The following is a 17,559-nucleotide window of genomic DNA, read 5'->3' on the forward strand; positions in this document are numbered from 1 at the left end:
CTCTTAAATATAGCCAATGAACTGGCCTCAACTACCCTCTGTGGCAGAGAGTTCCAGAGATTCACCACTCTCTGTGTGAAAAAAGTTCTCCTCATCTCGGTTTTAAAGGATTTCCCCCTTATCCTTAAGCTGTGACCCCTTGTCCTGGACTTCCCCAACATCGGAAACAATCTTCCTGCATCTAGCCTGTCCAACCCCTTAAGAATTTTGTAAGTTTCTATAAGATCCCCTCTCAATCTCCTAAACTCTAGAGAGTATAAACCAATTCTATCCAGTCTTTCTTCATAAGACAGTCCTGACATCCCAGGAATCAGTCTGGTGAACCTTCTCTGCACTCCCTCTATGGCAATAATGTCCTTCCTCAGATTTGGAGACCAAAACTGCACGCAATACTCCAGGTGTGGTCTCACCAAGACCCTATACAACTGCAGTAGAACCTCCCTGCTCCTATACTCAAATCCTCTTGCTATGAAAGCCAACATTACATGAATACATGATTACAATCGAGCCATTCACAATGTATAGATACTTGATAAGGGAATAACGTTTTGGTGCAAGGTAAAGCCAGCAAAGACCATTCACAGATAGTCCGAAGGTCACCAATGAGGTAGGTAGTGAAGTAGACAGTGAACATCAATGAGGTGGAGTGTTGACATCAGTTCTTCCCCTTTGTACATCGTCAAATGGTTCAATACCTTGAATTCAGCCACACTTTAATTTAGTTTATTGACAAATGTATCGAGGTACAGTGAAAAGCTTTTTGTTACATGCTAACCAGCCGGTAGAAAGGCTATACTGGATTACAATCGAGCCACAGTGTACAGATAAATAGAATATTGTTTATTGCAAGATAAAGTCCAGTAAAGTCTGATTAAAGATGGGCCTGAGGTAGATAGTAGCTCAGGACCGCTCCCTAGTTGTTGATATGTTGGTTCCATTGCCGGATAACAGCTGGGAAGAAACTGTCCCTGAATCTGGAGGTGTACGTTTCCACACTTTAAGAACGTAGAACGCAGCACAGAAACAGGCGCTTTGGCCCACAATGTTCCAGCCAAACATAATGAAGAATTTCATGAAGAATTTCTCATGAATAAAGGTGCATTGTCTTCAAATGTTAGCTCCTCGCTGAATCTTCCTTCCACAAAATCACTCATTTATTGCGCTGGGTGTTGTTGCCAAGTATTTCTGCGTAACTGCTGAATGACCAGACCCAGTGTTGAACTGTACACTAAAGTGTTCCAGCTCTTGGTCGCTATCTACACCTGCAGTGTGGCGTTTCTCTGAGAATATTCCATTTTGTGGAGAGGTCAGAATGCCATCCATGAGGTTGCCTTAATCAGGACATACTGAGATGCTGCACCAAGTCATTGAAGAAATCAGAACAGGATCCATTCACTGACACCATGTGGTCTTTGGTTTTAGTTTTTACAGAGATACACAGGACCTTCGGCCCACCGAGTCCGTGCCGACCAGCGATCACCCCATACACTAACACTATCCTACACACCAAGGACAACTTACAATGTTAACAAAACCAATTGACCTACAAACCTGTACGTCTTTGGAGTGTGGGAGGAAAACTGAGCATCTAGAGAAAACCAACGCAGTCACAGTGAGACCGTACCAACCCAGGTTTCTGATACTGCGAGGCAGCAACTCTACCGCTGCACCACTGTGCCACCAGTCATTGCCAGTGGATCTGAAAACCAATGTATCATCTGGGATCATTCAATGGTTTATTGGTGGATTATAATGGTGATAACAGATGAAATGTGAGGGTTTGCATTGGAAACTCTGTGCAGTATGTTTAGTAGAAGTGTCTCTCAAAAAGAGAATCACTTAGTTTGCCTGAACATCTTAACTGGAACGTGGGGCTACTGGCATTGAGCATACGTATCCCTTGGTAGCTTTCATTGTCCTCCACCCCTCTTGCTCCTGCTGGTCTTCTGCATCTGCTTCCAGACTCTGGTTGACTGACCCCTCACTGTTATTTCTCAGGCATCAGATGTTCTCCACACTGTGCTGCGTTGTACCTGTGCCAGTACATGTGGAATGCCAGAAATGCCAAAAAAATCTCACTGGTCTTGACGGTAGACACAAAATGCTGGAGTGACTCAGGGGGTGAGGCAGCATCTACGGAGAGAAGGAATGGGTGACGCGTTTTGCGTCTACCTTCGATTTCACACAGCATCTGCAGTTCTTTCCCACACATTACTGATCGTGACGATGTTCTCCCCATTGTACGGCGCTGTGCAGCCTGTACCTCGTGGCTGTGAGGATTCAGCGTCTGTTGGAGGAAGCAGAATCTTCTACAGGAGACTACCGCCATTGCCCACCACTGTCCTCAAACCAGCATGGCTCGAGTTGTATCTCGCTCATCTGGAACGCCAGGAGTACAGACACATGAGAAAAACCACGTCAGTATTTGGTGTCCTTTACCCCTTGGAACAGTGTTGTCCACACAAAAAACATGGTGAATGGTGTTGGCTCTCTCCGAATAAAGGAGTCCTTAGAATTACCAGAAGACATCATGATCTGGACATGTTAATTAAGAAATCCGGATCCCTTCCAGGAATCTGAGGGCTGCCAGTACTTGTGGAATGCCAGAAATCCCAGCAAATCTTACTGATCTTGACACCACTTATCCCTCGTTAAATTAGAAACGTCATTGATCCATATGTTCAAGACCCTGGATGCAGCATCGGGCAGCAAACGGAGAAGCAAGCCAACAAACAGTAGTGGCTCTCTGGAATGATCGAGGGGCCGGGAAGATAAGTGTTACATCCCCTTCACATTGGGTGTTCACGTCGCGGCCCTGTTTCCATCAATCTTTCCACTACCAGGCACAAGAAGTACAAGAAAGACACCATTGTATGCAGATGCCGAGAGATGTGTTCAGCTCTGGCTGAATAACATCTAATCTTGTGTGTGGACTCGATAAGAAGAAGAAGATCTTCAGAGAGTAATCCAAGCTTGAGAGTGTGGCTGAAAATAATGCCATGCCTCTGTAACAACAGCCTTCGAAAACCTGAGCCTGTGAAAACATCGCTGGTCGGAGAGGACCAGATACAATGTCACCTCTTGGAAGATCTTCTGCCTGCAGGCCTTTCCCCATGGACATTTCCATGTCTTCAGCACGGTGGTCTCGGACGCTCTCTCAGTTGTCTGCAATGGACATTCCAATCCTCCATTGATTAAATGCTACCAGTGGTGACAACACAAGGACATCCACTGAATGTGGCGCTCAGCAACTACCTGCTGGAACAACCTTGCTTGGATGCTACGGCACAATTCTACGACATTAAGAGTTGTTTGTGTGGTCTGTCGTCAATTCCAAACTAGCCTTGAGGACGTCCAATGCCAGCAGGATGTCCTTTTAAACGGCTCCACAGACGGCTGTGGGGCCCAAGTCAATGGATATTTTGAAGTTGGAGATTGACAGATTTGTGATTAGTACGGGTGTCAGGGGTAATGGAGTGAAGGCAGGAGAATAGGGTTGAGATGGAAAGATAGATCAGCCAGGATTGAATGGCGGAGCACACTTGATAGACCGAATGGCCTTATTCTGCTCCGAGCTAGAACTTATGAATGTTTAAACTAAGAATACGGCAGTAGTATTGTTTGATTTGCTGAGACTATTCTAATGCAGCTCCAGTTTATGTTCGTATGGGCTCAAGTGTACTTTACATGATTAATGTTATTTGGTTGCACCGAGTTGCTGTGATTTCACCAAGGAATGATTGCTGATATGATTTGCTCTGGGTAAAATCACCTTGGATCACACAACATTGCAAGAGGATCCAATTTCCAGAATTGTAGAGGGCACTGAGATCAGATTATCCAGAGCAGAATTCATGGAGTTAAAGTATAGATCAGAATGGGGACTATTAGGGAATAAATTACATACTCCTGTTACTGTACAACTGGAATAAGACTCGAGCACATTTTTCATTCAGGACTGTGCTCGCCACTGATCTCTAGAAGTTTGCAAACAAAGACTTTATGGCATGGATTTTCTCTTTTCTAACTTTACTTGATGTCAGGCTCCCTGTTCAACATGAACTCTGGTGGCTGGATACAACGCTGCCATCAAATAGGTTGAGTGGATACACACAACAAAGAATTCTGGCTGACAGCAAAAGAAGACAGAAGAGAGCAGGGCACCATGTTATAGGAAAGATATTGTCAAGCTTGAAAGGGTTCAGAGAAGATGTACAAGGATGACGCCAGGACTAGAAGGTTGGAGCTATAGATCGGGTAGATGCACAGAGTCTCTTGCCAAGAGGGGAATCGAGGACCAGAGGACATAGGTTCCAGGTGAAGGGGAAAAGATTTAATAGGAATCTGAAGGGTAACTTTTTCCACACAAAGGATGGTGGGTGTGTGGAACAAGCTGCCAGAGGAGGTAGTTGAGACTGGGACTATCCCAATGTTTAAGAAACAGTTAAGGCCCTGTCCCACAATACAAGTTTACCCAAGAGCTCTCCCGAGTTTAAAAAAAAAAAAATCAAACTCGTGGTAAGTGTGTAGAATGTACGTAGCGGGTACGTTGGAGCTCGTGGATGTCTCATAGCGGCTCGTAACGCTAACGGCAGGTACTAGGGAAACGCGGAAACTCGTGAAGTTTTTTCGACAGTGTGAAAAATTTCCAAGAGTAAAAAAATACTCGTGATGAAGTATCACAGTTTGATTTTTTTTTTTAACTCGGGACAGCTCTTGGGTAAACTCGCCTCGTGAGACAGGGGCTTTAGACAGGTGCATGGATAGGACAAGTTTGGAGGGATATGGACCAAGCGCAGGCAGGTGGGACTAGTGTAGCTGGGAAATGTTGGTCGGTATGGGCAAGTTGGGCCGAAGGGCCTGTTTCCACACAGTATCACTCCATGCCCATAAAAGAGTTACCCACACACAAAATAACAATGAAAAGTCTTTGTTTCACTCCCCCTGCAGATGCTGCCCAAACAGCTGAATATTTCCTGCATTTTAAGCTTTTATTTCAAATTTACAGTATGTAGTGAGTTAGGGTTTTTTTGCATTAAACACCAACCAACATATTTTTTAAAGCATTTTGACAGAGAAAAGTATGAAAAATAAACATGCATTGATTAAAGTAGAAGATGAAGTAACAAATCTGTTTTAAATTATTTTGTTTCAGTGTGTTAAAAATCAAAGGAACTTTGAAATAAATATTCCAAATGAATTAGATTCTAATCATGCATTGGATTGTCAGGAATTAAAAGATTATTCAACAATACTTACACCAAATAAAATCGTTGCACCTTATTCAACGAGAACTGCTGACAATTTTTCCAGTATTACATCCACAAATTCTGGGCTGCAGATTAGTTTCAATCTCTGATGTGGAAAAGAGAGCGGACTACCGTACATATTTTCAACTCAGCTGCAAGACAACAAAAATTCTCCACATCGCCAAAATCCTCAGTGAAATTCAGGTTGATACAATAAAATTTATATGTTGTCATTGGAACCTCAGAGGTTCAAACTAAATTTTGTTTCTGCAGTCATACAAACAAGTAGAAGAACCAAGACACAACACAATTTACACAAACATCCATCACAGCGAATCTCCTCCCCACTGTGATGGAAGGCAAAGTCTTATCTCTCCCCTCCACTCCCCATTCTCCTCCCGATGTCCGAGTCAAAGCCCCCGGCGGGCGATGGTAAATAAGTTCCGCGGCCATTAAAGCCGCGCCGGGCGATGCAAGGCCACGCTCCGGGTCTTGATGTTGGAGCCCCCGGCGGGCGCTAGATCTACGCGGCTGTGAATGGAATTTGTTCTCATGGTTTGAGGTTTGTGTCTGCAGATGGTGTTTGAATCATCGAATCAGCAGGGCTGTTATCTCTGATATGCACTGTAGACTAGCTGTGTGTGTCAAACACTGTGTTGAGCACATTTCACACATGGCGCTTGCAATGAATTTGGAAATGTTCCTTGTGTAGAAGTGCTATCCCGGCATCATGGAAAAGGCTTGGGGAAAAGACTTTAATGGATGTGATCAAAAATTATTTTAAAAAATAAGTGTGCCACATATGCAATGCACAATAACTTGAGCAACCCACTGTTTAATGCCGTGACTGTAGCATTATGTAACGGCAACAATTTCTCTTGTTTTCCCCCCCAAGTTGTCAATTTTGAACCAGTTGGAGAATATGTGGTCTGAAGAAAGGTCTCGACCCAAATCGTCACCCATTCCTTCTCTCCAGAGATGTTGCCTGTCCCGCGGAGTTACTCCAGCATTTTGTGTCTGTCTTCGGGCAATATGCTTATTTATCTGTTGTGCTGCTGCAAGTAAGAATTTCATTGTTCTGTTTCTGGAGTGACATATGACAGTAAAACACTCCTGGCTGTTGAATATCCCAACACAATCTGTTGGGAGTTCAAGACTTTTTTTTTTTTTCTCCATTCAAAGAAAGGTAGTAAACCTCTGCCAACGAAAGTGGCCTCAAAGGTTATTTTGATTTATTGCTGGCTAAATCTCCAAAGGCAAGAAATAATCTCATATATTTTGCTGCATGTTAATGGCTTTGTGGGTGACCATGATGTTCTTTACAAGTGTCCTAAACAACTGTTGTATCGTTTCTCTATGTCACTTCGCATGGTATCAGGTTATGTACTGATCTTGTCTGAAGAAGGGTCTCGACCCAAAACGTCACCCATTCCTTCTCTCCAGAGATGCTGTCTGTCCCGTTGAGTTAGTCCAGCTTTTTGTGTCTATCTTTTGTGTACTGATCTTTATTGATTTATTCCTAGTTCTTGAAGCTGCTGTCCGTGGTCCCATCACCCTGCTCTTTGGGCAGCGTTATTGATGGACTTGATTAGTACGAGTATCAGGGGTTAGGGGGGGAGAAGGCAGGAGAATGAGGTTGAGAGGGAGAGATAGATCAGCCATGATTGAATGGTGGAGTAGACTCGATAGGCCGAATACCTAATTCTGCTCCACAGTTCCACGGGTACTTAACAAATGTATGCTGCAATAATGGAAGAGGTAGTTGAGTATTCCCAATGGCTTCAGAATGGACTATACATGCTGGTGGAGTGCAGCATCCACCAAAGGCATCTTCCTTTGTGCAGGTTGGAATTAAGAGTATCATGGAAACTGTGTAGGCCTCCAAGCAGGTGGCCCTGCCAGTGGGTTCGCAGGGGAGTCTCAGGAATAAATGATACATTTTACTACTTTGCACTCTGATTAGTTGCTAAACTGAATTCTGTTGTACCTGTACTCGTATTTGTGCAATGACAATACATTTGAATCTAATCGAATCTAATCGAATCATACTTCTTGTGGATTGTGGAAACGTGTAATGCCAGTAAACCACCACCCTCCCTCCCCCCCCCTTGCCCACTCTGCCTTCTCTGTGGAATGAGAAAAGAAGATGAACTTTTCTCTCCTCTGTGTGCAAGTAGAGATACAACAGATGGCAGTAGCAGACGTAGTCTGGAATTACTCTGAGAGTGACAATGCCGTTAGCCATGGAGCCTAGATATATGTGTAAGGCAGTTTATAGGCGATGGGTGGGGTAGTCATTCTACGCGGGGTGCTTGGAACGCGCTGCCAGGGGCGGTGGTGGGGGCAATACGAAAGTAGCGTTTAAGAAGCTTTTAGATCGGGACATGGATATACAGCGAATGGAGGAACATGGGTCATATGCAAGAGATTAGTATATTTTGGCACAGCACAGACATTGTGGGCAGAAGGGTCTGTTCCTGAGCCATGTTCCACTTCCAGTACTACAAGACCACCAGTTACAAACATCAGGGAAGACAAAGACTGCAAAATGGAGTGCAGTTCGTTTAAACATCAGAGTTTCCGGGAAAATTGAGATGTTCTTGGTATATAGTTCAGTTTTATCTATGATCAATCATCTATGTTTAGATTATTGTCACGTGTACCGGGGTACAGTGAAAAGCTTTTGTTGCGTGCTAGCCAGTCAGCGGAAAGACAATACATGATTACAACCGAGCCATTCACAGTGGACAGATACATGATAAGGGAATAATGTAAGGGGAAAATAATTTTTGATTTTCAGATAGACACAAAATGCTGGTGTAAAGGGTCAGCAGCGTGAAGTTCCTAGGACTCCACCTGTCTGATGACCTGACGTCCACGACCAACACCACAGCACCGGTCAAGAGAGCCCAGCAGCGACTACACCCTCTCCGAAGACTACGGAAAGCAGGTCCCCCCACTACACACCTACGGACTTTTTATAGGGGGACAATCGAGAGCACATTAACCTACGGCATCACTTCCTGGTTTGGGAGCTGCAAGACGTACGAACGGCACCAACTAGACAGGATTGTGAAGACTGCCAGCAGGATTATTGGTGCTCCACTCCCCTTCCTGCTGGACATATACAGGAAGAGATGTATCAGCAGAGCCATCTCCATCATCAAAGACCCCTACCACCCATCGCATCACATATTCTCCATCCTGCCATCTGGGAAGAGGTACAGGAGCATTAGCTGCAAAACCAGCAGGATGCTCCTCAGCTTCTTCCCGCAGGCTATAAGACTGATAAACGGACTTTGCCCCCTGCCAAAGTATTGTGCACCAACCACCAACCTGGACACACTGCAGCAGAGCCACTGTCGTGCCACTGCCGATCGGAACGCCTGTTGATGTTTAGTAGAGAGTAGAGTGTTTAATTTGTTCATGATATATGTATTTTTATTTCTATTTATTTTTTACTGCACACTGAATGGACACTGGTTGAGCAACGGTTTTTTGTTTCCTCTGTTTATGCGAGTACTCAGGAAAATGACAATAAAGATATACTATACTATACTATACTATACTAACTCAGCGGGACAGGCAGCATCTCTGTACTGAAGGAATGGGTGATGTTTCGGGTCGAGACTCTTCTTCAGACAGTGACGTCAAACTGGTGATAAATATGTGATATTGCGTGACAAATGGCATCAATTGGTGACATTGCACAAAAAAAAGTGCTGAGACTAATGAAAATCTTGCATAATTTTCCATTGGGAGCTAAACATTCCAGAAATTGTTCCACATTAATCTACCCGGGTTAGGCTGATTTTCATATTACTTTAGTTCAGTGATACAGAGCGGAAACAGGCCCTTTGGCCCACAGTCCACGCTAACCAACGATCACCCCGCACACCAGCACTATCCAACACACACGAGGGACAATTTACAATTTTACTGAAGCCAATTAACCTACAAACCTGTATCTCTTTGGAGTGTGGGAGAAAACCGGAGCAAACCCACGCAGGTCACGGGGAGAACGTACAAACTACGCACAGACAGCACCCGGAGTTAGGATCGAACCCGGGTCCCAGAGACTCCAACTCCGGTTGCTGTCTGTACGTAGTTTGCACGTTCTGCTGCTGCGCCACTGTGCCGCCCTTATGAAGACACAAATTGGGAGCAAGACCCCCTGCAAGCCTGTTCTGCCCTTTAATAAAATCGTGGCTGATTTCCAACTGCACTTTGCCATTTTGTTTTAAGCTGTACAAATAAAGTTCCTGGGGCCCAATGGGTTACGCACATGCCAATTCTACTTCCATTCTGTTAGAATTTATAAGTTCAAGACCTGAATAAATTGCCCCAGGCAACAAAGTTATGATTGCACTGCCCAATCAAATTCTATATTTACACATACTATTAAAGTGATGGAAGCATCTCCCTGGTAAGTCATTACATTTGTGTCACGTAAAGGACCATTATGCAGTTTTGTGCTATCTTTCCAATTAATAATTGAATCACAGCATTAAGTTATACGTGTCTGCAACAATCACCAGTTCAGATTACTACATATATATCAGTGTTTATTTTTGAAAGGATTCTTATAATTCAGTATTAAAATAATAAACCATGGTTGATGAGAGGATTGGGAAGCTGGTCCTTTATTGATCTGTATAGAAATTGGATCTATGATGTATAGAGCTTAGAAGATGAGTAGTGACTTAATCGAAACATTCAAGAGCCTGAGTATTGATGTTAAGATGTTTCCACAAGATCTTGAACGTGGAGACAGAGTTGCAATATTAGGGGCAATCAGTAGTGTATCAGAATCTCTGCTCGTAGAGGATTAATTTAGTCGAGTATAATTTATTGTCACGAGTACCGAGGTACAGTGAAAAGCTTTTGCTGCGTGCTAACCACTCAACAGAACGACAATACATGATTACAATTGAGCCATCCTCAGCGAACAAATACATGATACAGGGAATAACGTGAATAATGCTTAGTGTGAGATGAACTCCAGCAAAGTTCAATCAAAGATAGTCTAATGACCCTACCCCACTTAGGAAACCTGAACGGAAACTTCTGGAGACTTTGCGCCCCACCCAAGGTTTCCATCCGGTTCCCGGAGGTTTTTGTCAGTCTCCCTACCTGCTTCCACTACCTGCAACCTCCGGCAACCACCTGCAACCTCCGGGAACCACACGGAAACCTTGGGGGGGGCGCAAAGTCTCCAGAGGTTTCAGTTCAGGTTTCCTAAGTGGGACAGGGGCATAAGGATCACCAATGCGGTAGAGTGTAGCTCAGTTGTCGGTAGGATGGTTCAGTTGTCTGATAACAGCTGGGTGGTGAATCTCAGAAATGTCTCTGCCCCACTAGGATGTGAGGCTATTCAGAGATGAAGTAAATAAACCCTTTGAAAGATCAGGATAATGAACTCACGGGAGAACTGGCGCAGAAAAAGGAGATGGTATTGTTATTTTATTGAAAAGCGGGGCAGTCTCAATGGACAGAGAGAACTACTGAACGACTCCAATCCTGCCCTCTGATATTCTTATCTTTATTGCACCTCCTTGCATTAATTTCAATGGAGGTGACACTACAATTAAAAACTTCCAATTCAGTTTTGCAAAGAAACTAATCTCGATTTATTCAACCACTTTATGCCTCCCATGTATACGTGACAAAACCAGGCTAGTTCTACTACATAAAATCATACTAAAGTGATAGAAACATAGAAACATAGAAAATAGATGCAGGAGTAGGCCATTCAGCCCTTCGAGCCTGCACCACCATTCCATATGATCATGGCTGATCATCCAACTCAGTATCCTGTACCTGCCCTCTCTCCATACCCCCTGATCCCTTTAGCCACAAGGGCCACATCTAACTCCCTCTTAAATATAGCCAATGAACTGGCCTCAACTACCTTCTGTGGCAGAGAGTTCCAGAGACTCACCACTCTCTGTGTGAAAAATGTTTTTCTCATCCCGGTCCTAAAGGATTTCCCCTTTATCCTTAAACTGTGACCCCTTGGCCTGGACTTCCCCAACATCGGGAACAATCTTCCTGCATCTAGCCTGTCCAACCCATTAAGAATTTTATAGCAGCAGAATTAGGCCATTCGGCCCATCAAGTCTACTCCACCATTTAATCATGGCTGATCTATCCTTTCCTCTCAACCCCATTCACCTGCCTTCTCCCCATAACCCCTGACAAACGTACTAATCAAGAATCTATCTATCTCTGCCTTAAAAATACCAATTGACATGGCCTCCACAGCCTTCTGTGGCAATGAATTCCACGGATTCACCACCCTCTGACTAAAGAAATTCCTCCTCATCTCCTTCCCAAAGGAACGTCCTTTTGTTCTGAGGCTACGACCTCTGGTCCTAGACTCTTCCCACTAGTGGAAACATCCTCCCCACGTCCACCTCAGAATTACACTAGGCATTTTCTCTCTTTCAGAATGATTTTCAAACTACATTTAAATGCCAGATCTGATTGGTAATCATCAGACTCCAGATAATGTTTAGATTTCTGCACACTTGAAGGAAAATGTCAGGGATCTTATCTTTGGGCACCTAATTTGTTTTAAAATACAGCTTTTCATTAAGCAGAAGCCAGGCTTGATGTGACCACGTAGCTGGCTGCTCAGCATTCCACTCTAAATTAGCTGTAATGGTGGCTTGATTGAAGCTAACCAGTTCGAAGACTCATAAGGCTTACTGCAGCAAATGATGTATTAACTTAATGACAAGTGCATTTGCAAAATGTTCTTCATCAAAGAAAAAAAATCAATGTTTACAGTTACAGGAAATTCCCCACAACAGGGACAGGGGCTGTACGTATAACTAAGTTATTGCCAGTCATTCATGTTGAGATCACATTTGTTTGTGCTTTTATGCCAATGATTTATGAATGCAAATGTATTGGGGTCTATTCAGATTTAATTTCTCCTGTTGCACATTAAAGAACTGGCAGGCATTTTGCTCCCAAGTGTAGAGTAAAAACTCACCTTGTTTAGCATCGATGTGATTGATCGTGGTACTGGTGTGTTATTCAAAATGTTCTTATTGTTGCCGAGCATTTGACTTCACTTAGCATCATTAGAATGTTCCACCCTAATGCTTCAGCACTTGCAATGAACAATGCATCTGTAAAGTAAATCTTTTAATAGTTCAAGTTTATTTGTAGAAGGAAACATACAGGTTACTATTTATTACTGTGTTGCAATTAGTCTGAAGAATGGTCGCAACCTGAAGCATCACCAATTCCTTCTCTCCAAAGATGCTGCCTGTCCCGCTGAGTTACTCCAGAACAACAGACAGCCAACCATGTCATCTCTGGGTGCCCGCTCTACCACCCACCAAATGGAGCTCAGAGCCTGGCAGACATTGACGCAGAGACAACAACCTGGCTGCTCAACACCCGGCTTGAGATCTAACTATTCCTTTTGGTTTATGTTTCATTTACAAGAAGAAGACTCCAGCACCTCGTGTGTCTATCTTCGGTGTAAACCAGCACCTGCAGTTCTCTCCTACACACTGAACTAGTTAAGCTGCCCTCAAGGAATCCAATCAACTCAACATCATCTTCCTGTACAAATGGGTTGAGTACGAGGAATTCAGATGAAATATGGGCAAAATAAGCTTCAGAGGTTTTGAACTGCAGCAAAACTTCACCTCAGTTATTTTTCAATGAAAGTAACATTTCCCAGTCTGAAGAAGTCTCGGCCCGAAACGTCACTCATTCCTTCTCCCCAGCGATGCTGCCTGTCCCGCTGAGTTACTCCAGCATTCTGTGTCTGCATTCAACCGCTTGAAAAATTAATAAAATATATGCTGGTAATTATCACTGATCACCAACATTCCAGAAACCAATTATTTCAAAATGCAAGCTCTCATTATAATTACAAAAAAGAGATCTGATGGATTTGATTGTTTGCGCTGTTGATTACTGTTACAATAATCTTTGAGTTACAAGTCGAAGGAAGCTATGTCATGTATCTTCTGCTGTCATAGATGAAAACTTATTTTCTTTTACCCAATTCACTGCAATGGTTTGATTCTTCCGATCATTATATATCTATCTCCTTTGTTTTTCAATTGTATTGTCAATGACCAATCTCTCTCTCTTTATTTGGATTCTCAATGTTTAGGGACATCTCTAGAATATAACCATATAACCATATAACAATTACAGCACGGAAAACAAGCCATCTCGACCCTTCAAGTCCGTGCCGAACACGTATTCTCCCCTAGTCCCATATACCTGCGCTCAGACCATACCCCTCCATTCCTTTCCCGTCCATATAACTATCCAATTTATTTTTAAATGAATATCTCCTGTGAACCATCTGCGCTCCAACAATCTATCAACAACCCGGAAGTCTCTTTTCCTTGAATTATTCCAAAATTTTCAAACACATTAAACGTATTAAACAACATACTCCAGTTAAGGCCAAATCACTATCTAAAAGGGGATTGGCACAACATTCTTGTTTCTGTATTCTGTAGAACACGTCTACTTATAAAGATCAACATGCCATTTCCTCGTGTGTCGGAAGTGCAGATGCTGGTTTACATCGAAGATTGACACAAAAAGCTGGAATAACTCAGTGGGTCAGACAGCATCTCAAGAGAAAAGGTATAGGTGACGTTTCGGGTCGAGACCCGTCTTCAGACCATTCTTTTCAGACTTCAATCCTTTTCTCCAGAGATGCCGTCTCTCCTGCTGAATTGCTCCTGCCTTTTGTGTCAACTTCATCTCCTTAAACTGTCTTCCACATACAAAGGCATTGTCCATACATTCCTGGGTCATCCCACTTCTGACCACCCTTTAGAATTTCATCCTTGGTCGTACAACCTTCCTTTCAAAAAATCCACTTTATGTATCTCAGCTTTAAATTTAATCTCCCATCTTCCTCCACATTTTCTATATATTCAAGCTTTGTGCCATCTGTATATTATGAAAATGTTCCTGAGCATCCAACTTCAAGTTTAAAGCATTAACATGCATCAGCAAAAGCAGCAGAACTAGTAGTAATGCCTGCAGGGCATTATAGCACATTTGCCCCAAGTCCATGAAGCAATCAAACTGCACCACCCTCCTTATGCCAATTCCATTTCGTTTTTTTTCACTGCCCTTTTTATTCCGTGGATTCCAACTATGTTGAGATGTCTTTTTTGTTCTATCGTCCACGAACCCGAGGAGGTTGTGAGGATGTTGCAGCCAATAATTTCAATTCTTAGAGTAGTAGACGTTGTCCAACAACTTGGGATGCATTCCAAGTTATCCGGTACACCCCCTCTATCCTACATTCCCTCATTCGCTGTAAAAAGCCAAAAACTTAATGAAATCAAATCTAATCCTAATCAGACATAAATGTATATAAATGTGTATCCATTATTAAGGAATCATACAAAAAACTATCTTAACAAACTTCCGAATCTAATATGAATTCTTTAGGGTGTGCAGCAGTGCAGCTGATAGAGCACCAGAGACCCAGGTTCGATCCTGACCTCAGGTGCTGTCTGTGTGGAGTTTGCACGATCTCCCTATGACCACGTGGGTTTCCTCCAGGTGCTACGGCTTCCTCCCACATCCCAAAGACGTGCGGGTTTGTAGGTTAATTGGCCTCCGTAAAATTGCCCCTGGTGCGTAGGAGATGGATGTGAAAGTGAGATAGAACTATTGGGAACAGGTGATCGAAGTTTGGCGCAGACACGATGGGCCGAAGGGCCCGTTTTCATGCTGTATCTCTAAACTAAACTAATTATAAATCAGAAATGTTTAAAAGGAAAGGAAACCAAAGGGAGTAAACAGAAGCACCACATGCGAAGTGAATATAATACTTTTTAAACATTTATTTCGACAACTTCACATCATGAAATAGTTTATTTGAGCATAACAGGGAGCAATTAGAACATTAGGGTTCAACCATAAATTACCATAGTATTGCAAGCTAACAAATACAATTACAAATACAACACCATCCAGCCACAAGTTAGATTTTAGCTCCTCCACCATCCCTTCTTAGTGAAGTACAGAATATAAAACTAACCCCATTTCGCATTTAGTCACAAAAATGATTATCTGCACAAAATCACCCACCAATTATTCATTTTGACACTCAATGGCTATTCCATAAACCTATGGTCTTTGTGATCTCAGTGACAGGTAGCAGCCAAACCTTCGCGACAACAAGGACTTTTGCTTTTAATGATGGTCTGAAAACAATGTGTAAGCTTGGATATCTCATGAATATAGTAGAATAAGTCATCGGAACATGCGAGATTAAGCTACGAATTATGACAGCACAGATTTTTCCACATATCCAACCAAACATCCAATACACATTCCAGAGTTAAAACTGCCTGGTAAAAAAAAAAAAATATATGGACTATAGGACTTGTTAGGTATGTCTTTTATTTGAATGGCACCGGAATCCACAGCTCCAGCCCGGATGTCTTGGGAAGGGGAAATGGGCAATCCTTGGATGATAGAGACCAGGAGCATGCCTGGACCCTGTACCCACTCACTGTCAACCTGTAGCAGACATAAAGAGATGGAATTTAAAACAATTTACAGAGCAGACAATACACCCAACAATTTAAGATGCATCGGGTCAACTCACTGCTGAAGGACCACTCACAGAAAATAAACTTCTATTTTGAAACATTACACTTGATCCTAAAAGGACGAAAACTGTGGATTCATGGAACTGGAAAGACAATTTGCAGCATCCAACACAGTAATTGCACAATGGCACAGCAGTAGAGTTGCTGCCTTAAAGAGACCCGGGTTCAATCCTGTCTGTACGGAATTTGTACGTTCGTCCGTGACCACGTGGGTTTTCTCCGGGAGCTCTGGTTTCCTCCCACACTCCAAAGACGTACAGGTTTGTAGGTAAATTGGCTTTGGTAAGAATTGTAAATTGTGCCTTGTGTGTAGGATAGTGTTACGCTACAGGGATCACTGGCATGAACTCAATGGGCCCAAGGGCCTGTTGCCACACTGTATCTCCAAACTAAACTCATAAGATTTTAATTCATCATTTAAAACAAAACTCTCATTGGAGGTTAGTAATATTCAGAGCACCATTTTAATTTAATTACTCATCTTATCAGAATGACAACATTGCAACATGCTACTTGGCCCAAATAAGTTGGTGATGGCCACATTTACGATCCCTTTATCTTTTTTTGCTGTGAAGGCAAACTTTCCGATTGGAATAAAGAGAGAATTTTACTCGTATTTGACAATGGTTCCTAACTAAAACTGTACACAGGCATTTTTCACGGCACTGCTAACAAACATATTAAACTCCACATTGCAATATATACAAAGTCAGAGCTTATAATTAACATTTAAATAGCAACACTAATAATGGTTGTCATGTTGTTTTGTCAGTGACTGTAAATTGCATCATTATTGCCATGGTGAGAGAAACTCGAAAATATCCACAACAAACCAACATGGAAGTTACCGGCACTAATTGCATTTTTTAAACAAAGATATACAAAGGTGGTTCTGACAGGAACAGCAATCAAAAAGAAATGTCATATTTTTGCCTTCCGAAGTCATGAAAAATGACTGTATGATGAAAATTACTGCACAAAGGGGAAAAAAAATTAACACCAGCCTGAACCAAAACACAGATATGCACTACACAGATTTACACTGCACCAACCAGATATCTCTGCAGCCCCACAAGGAAATAATGGAATTATTCTCAACACCAATATGTTGATTACAAACTGATTTGTTGCACAGAGACATTTGTTAATAAAAAAACTAATTTTATTCCAGATTAAGTTACATGACAGACTTTTCCAGAGTGTTTATGGTAAACGTGAACATCTGTAATTGAGCTTGATTGGCGTGGAATGTTTATTAAATTTTTTATGCATAAAATATGGAGAATTCTGGATAACAACTTTTATCAATAAAGGTGTAACATCAATTACTTAAACAATTTGAGAGAATCTTTTTCCATGTGCAAATTTCTAAAAAACAAATGCATTAGGAACTTTCTATGAAGACAAACATTTTTGATTGCAAAGCAATAGAAAAGTGAAGTTGGAGAATTTTCTGATTCTCATACCAAAGATTTCATGTAAATCTGTGCTCATTTTCCACAGAAACATTTTTTTCTCATAACCAATCAACTGCTTAAAAGATATTTTCCCTTTTCATTCAACATAAGCAATCAAACTTAGAACATTCACAAAGTTAACCAAACGATTGCCAGATACTGTTTAAACATAGCAATAATAATAATAATAATAATAATAATAATAATATATTTTATTGTCATTGCACA

General features: G+C 42.2%; 1 protein-coding gene across 3 annotated transcripts in view; it reads right to left on the bottom strand.

The window, feature by feature from the left end:
- Window positions 1-15,085: 15,085 nt before the first annotated feature.
- Window positions 15,086-17,559, bottom strand: part of LOC129710820 (rab effector Noc2-like) — a 106,354-nt gene continuing 103,880 nt past the window's right edge. For all 3 annotated transcript variants that reach the window (XM_055658076.1, XM_055658074.1, XM_055658077.1), the window contains exon 9: window positions 15,086-15,782. In XM_055658076.1, the coding sequence (XP_055514051.1) occupies window positions 15,778-15,782 (5 nt within the window). In that variant the 3' untranslated portion in view covers window positions 15,086-15,777. The remainder of the gene's footprint in view (window positions 15,783-17,559) is intronic.

Source organism: Leucoraja erinacea, chromosome 28 (genome assembly GCF_028641065.1).
Source record: "Leucoraja erinacea ecotype New England chromosome 28, Leri_hhj_1, whole genome shotgun sequence".
NCBI classification, from domain to species: Eukaryota; Metazoa; Chordata; class Chondrichthyes; order Rajiformes; family Rajidae; genus Leucoraja; species Leucoraja erinaceus.